Below are 4,845 nucleotides of genomic sequence, written 5' to 3'. Positions count from 1 at the left end.
ATATATATATATATATATATATATATATATATATATGTAAAAAGATTTTTGCTATTTCTGACATTTAGAATACTCTTGAGGTAAGAGTTTTGGTCTCATAGAGACTATTGATCCTTACGAGAGACCAAATCGAATGACATAAAAAAAAAGTTTTGTAGAAATTGCCTTTTATCTTGCTGACTGTACCATTTTTTCAAAATCTGTGGATGCCAATCTAAGGGTCGTATTCCAGAACTCTACTCAATTAGGACTTGAGTTTTGCAGTGAGCACTGAAAATCATACTCAAATTCTTGTTAGGGTCGTATTTCCAGTGCATGAAATCATACTCAAGTCTGCTCAAGTCCTGACTTGAGCATTGAGTAGAGTTCTGGAATACGACCCTTAATATCTTCAAAATTCATGGATATTCTTCTAGAACCGTTTTCCTGTAACTGCAACGATTAAGGCAGCTAGCTGGCCTTGCTGCCCCGTCTCAAATTTACACCCTGTATATGTATATATTGAATTAAAATGAAAAACTTTAAAACATGTTTCCTCTTTGAATTTTTCATGAACATTGTTCTAAATACGTGTATGTATGTATGAACTTACAAAAATTTTCAATTCAAATGAACTTGTGTTCAGTAATTTGATAAATAATGGGTCGAAGATGATTCAAATAAAACAATTTCGGCTATTTATTTCATAAGCGTGACAATTATTTACTCGATAGTCTATAGAATATTTATCGACTGCAATCACTAGCTGCTCGCACGCAGGCAACACTTTTGCGCAATGAACTGGCATTTTACTCCGTCTTCAAAAAAGACAGACTTTAGGTTGATATATTTACGAGGCTTAAATAACAATTATGGTACGAAAAGTCAATGTAAGGTTAAAGTAATATTGTTTTAAAAGGTTGTAGTAGGCCTGTATTATTAAACAGCCCTTGAATCCGGTTTTGAGTGCGTATTGACTGATATGCCACTCTGTTTTCGAGATTCTTCACAAGCTTTTCTGTATTATTAGAGTTTAACCGTCAGCGTCTTGGGTGATATCATCTCAGTTGACAACTTGATTGGTTAGGATTTAATAAAGAACGGTGAAGTGTAAACAAGCATAAATTTTTTAACCGATTTCAAAAAAGGCGGAGGTTCTCAATTCGTCTGTATGATCATTTTTTTTTGTACGTATGTTACGCGATAACTCCGGTATTTGTGAACCGATTTTCATGATTCTTTTTTTGTTGGAAAGGGGGTACCTGTCAAGGGGTCAAGTCCTGTATAGTGGCGAACTAGGGGATATTTCAATAAAACTTAGCAAATAGACGTAATTCCACTTACTTTTGAGGTCGGTTCTTTTAGTACTCTGTACTGAGATGTGACAATCATTTTTGCACTCCAAAATAACAAAATAAGAGATTTTTCCACGATTTTCGAGGTTTTGCGTGAGATAATTGACCCGACCATAACGTACAAAGCGAAAACGGCGGACTGACCACAACTATGTGGAACTGTGCTTACTGTTGGCACCACATAGATATAGGAAAGTCGGCACATGTGTCTCGCCCTCTAAGCATTTCTACTGTATTCATTGTTCTGCGGTCTTAACATCACACACTTAAAATATCGCGTCAATTAATATTGATTATGTATTTCCAGGTGTCCACACCCACTTCGATCCCGTGGTGGTATTGGAACGTTTGACAACTGCCCCGCCAAATAAATTTATGCTGCCGCCACCAAAATTGAAAATAAAAAAGAAAATGGTCTATTTCAAACCCAAACTTAAAAAGCAGACGAAAATAAAAAAATCGGCTCTGTTATCAGAAAAAGTGGACGATGATGATACATCCTCCGACTTAGACGAGGAAGAAACACCTTTGGAATTTTTAAAACATCGTAAGAAAGGTAAGGACTTACCTGAGTATTCGATCTTTGTATTAATTATAACAAACTAGTGGAGTAATTTCACATAAAAATAATTCAATATCAATTCAATAAAAATTTAAATACAATGAATAGCGTCATCTCTAGCCGGGGCTGGTAGCTGTAAAGGTATCTAACTGGGTGACGAAATTTCATAGATTTCTCATAGATGGCGCTACGGCTAAAAAGTCGTTGGAAAACCAAATACAAACATACGACGCAAGCACGTAGAAAAATTCGTGAGGTCCGCTGCTTAGTTGGTATAGCGTTTGTCGCAGTATGCTAGAAGACGTCGGTTCGAATCCGGCCAGATCGAAAGAATTTTTTCTGAGCGTTCGATCTTTGTATTAATAATTATTTCGAACGCATCGAAGCGCCCTCGTTATAGTGTCATGTAATAGTAGTGACAGATGAAGGTATAATATGTGTATATTATGTAATTTAAATTGTTTCTATAACATTAAGTCCCATGCTCTCGAGCCCTGAGCCGTGCATACTGTTCCGCCTGAGTCGAGAAAACATTAACACAATAGTGGTTTCTCTTTCAGAAGGCGAACCGTTACATAAACTTCGTAAAGTGACACGCGCGGGTCGGCAATCTGTGACTGGCGAAGGTAAGTGTAACAAATCCGTCAGGGAATTTAATTAGAATGGAAAACTTCATTTACCTCCTTTTTTACGTGCTCATGTTTCTTTTTATTGTTCTTCGACCACTAAAAATGAGAAGTTTACAAATGATGTGATATGAATGATAAAAATTATCGAGATTTCTATCCTGTTCGCTCATTAAGTGAAACTGATTTTTTACTTGTCATAGTACTGTTGGGATTGTAGTGTCATTGACCCTATCAGAAGGGAAAGATTTCGCTGGCGCTTTAATTTTTCTTTTTTTTTAATATAATATTATTAAGTGACGGGACGAACAAGTAGTGGTGCCACTCTGAGCTTTAAATCACAAATCTGAGGGGCACTGCCACGGCGCCCGTCACCCTGAGACATAAGTTGACAAACCCCAAGTGCCTGTAATTTCACCAGCACCCTTACCCTTCAAAACTAGAACACAGTAATGCTGACATTACTGCTTGTCGGCAGAAATAGGTAAGGTGGCAGTACTAACCTGAATGAACGAAGGGGTTCACTAGGAGCTCTACTGCTACTAAATTTACTACAAGATAGTCAGTTAATCTGTAAAGAAGAATGACAGTAGGGTATAACGTAGGATCCCTAATTATCCCATCGCATTTCTGTAGGACAATTGCAAAGATTGAAAGAAACCAATCTGATCCCATTCACTAGCTGATTTATTAGTTACATAACAGATACAAAATCTAATTTCAAAAAAATATTGAAGCTACGTCTACTCTTATAATTATAGATTGTATTAAACAGTTGTCTGGGAATTTCGCTGCGTTCCAGTTTCTATTATTAGATTACAGTAATGATTTTATGTTTTTATTGATATAGAGGAAAAATTCCTAATCTTCGATTTGATTTTAGAGGGGTATATATCCACTTTAAAGTTAAAAATAAAATATTGTATGAGTAACTACACGATATATTCAAGCATAGACATTAATCAGAAACATAAAACAATAAAGTTTCCTCGATAGATAAAAATCACGAAATGACCTCTAATTTTCACATTTTTTCGATTCATCCTCGAAATGCTACAGGTTATTAGGACAACAATTAGATAATTAATTATATTTATGCATGATCGAGAACTGTCACTACGGATTTTTTTTAATCCCTTTAATATTGATGACTTTGACTTTGGCTTTGACTTTCTCACTTGAGAAAGTCATTTCTCACTTGAGCATGTCAAAGTCTTTGACTCAACATCTCCTGTCGCATGTCACGCGAACTTTAGGCATATATTTGTTTCACATATATGCCTGAAGTTCGCGCACATACACACAATTTGGACGGAGCCAACGTCAAAACTTTTTTGGCATGCTCCCTCTTAATAATAACTATCACTGCGTTACACATCTAGCGGATAGTATTTTTTATAAGTAAACAGTAAGTGTTAGTTTGCGTTTATTTTTGTCTCTGTATTTCGGGAAAGTAAGGTAAAAGAAAGCAGTCAACATAGAAATAAAAAAAACATGAAAAAATGCTTTTAACAAATTTTATTGTTATTTAAACACCAATTCCTTAAACATGATGAATATTCCTTATATAAATTATTAATGCTAGGACAACCATTGTCTTCTAAATTGTAAACATTATTATATCCTACTATCTCTTATCCACAACATTTTTTCAAAACCTTTTTAATAAATAATTTTATCTTTCAGAAATTTCGTAACCAACATTTTGTGGTTCGTATGTGGTGTAAAACCTTCATTCTATCGTACTTTCCGATTTCTTTCTATCAGTCCACAGTTTTTATTTCTAAGGAAATGGTGCTTCAATTAAAAAAAAAATGCACTTGATTACCGTGCGCATTAGCAATTTCTTTCAGTAAAACTTATTGTCAGAAATTGTAAAACCTTGAGCATCCACAATAGCACGCATATTAAGCATTCTTCAAACTAGAAATATCACGATAACTTGCGCACAATATTACTCAATGGTCTATACTCCACAAGGCGCCCGTTAATAATTAGACAGTAAGCACTGGTATAACTCGGGATATCTTGAGAAATTTCAATTTCCAATCGAATATCAACTGGGCAGCTTTTAAATTTTCATTTTGTCTGAAACAATCGATAATAAAAAGAGGATGCATGTAGATCTAATGCATGTAGATCGAATAGGGGGTCGATTGAGCGGTTGTAGAATGACTGCCGAAATTGAGCGTACATATCCATTGACTTACAAATAAATGGACGACGGGTCTAATACAAAAACCACGAAAAAAATGTCCCAAGTCAACCTATTTAAACGTAGTGACATGTAAAGGAATATGAAAAAGCTAAAACGTTGAATTTA

The 4,845-nt window shown here is 35.1% G+C and overlaps 1 protein-coding gene across 1 annotated transcript in view; it reads left to right on the top strand.

Annotated features, from left to right (window-relative positions):
* Nucleotides 1-4,219, top strand: part of LOC113239163 — a 5,325-nt gene extending 1,106 nt beyond the window's left edge. Inside the window, exons 3-5 of the mRNA XM_026476035.1 lie at nucleotides 1,642-1,890; nucleotides 2,457-2,522; nucleotides 4,209-4,219. Of these exons, the coding sequence (XP_026331820.1) occupies nucleotides 1,642-1,890; nucleotides 2,457-2,522; nucleotides 4,209-4,219 (326 nt within the window). The remainder of the gene's footprint in view (nucleotides 1-1,641; nucleotides 1,891-2,456; nucleotides 2,523-4,208) is intronic.
* Nucleotides 4,220-4,845: the final 626 nt, after the last annotated feature.

This window comes from Hyposmocoma kahamanoa, unplaced genomic scaffold (assembly GCF_003589595.1).
Source record: "Hyposmocoma kahamanoa isolate Upper Pololo Valley unplaced genomic scaffold, ASM358959v1 99702, whole genome shotgun sequence".
Classification (NCBI taxonomy): domain Eukaryota; kingdom Metazoa; phylum Arthropoda; class Insecta; order Lepidoptera; family Cosmopterigidae; genus Hyposmocoma; species Hyposmocoma kahamanoa.
The sequence above is the reverse complement of the archived record's forward strand: the minus strand, read 5'-3'. Positions and strand labels throughout refer to the sequence as shown.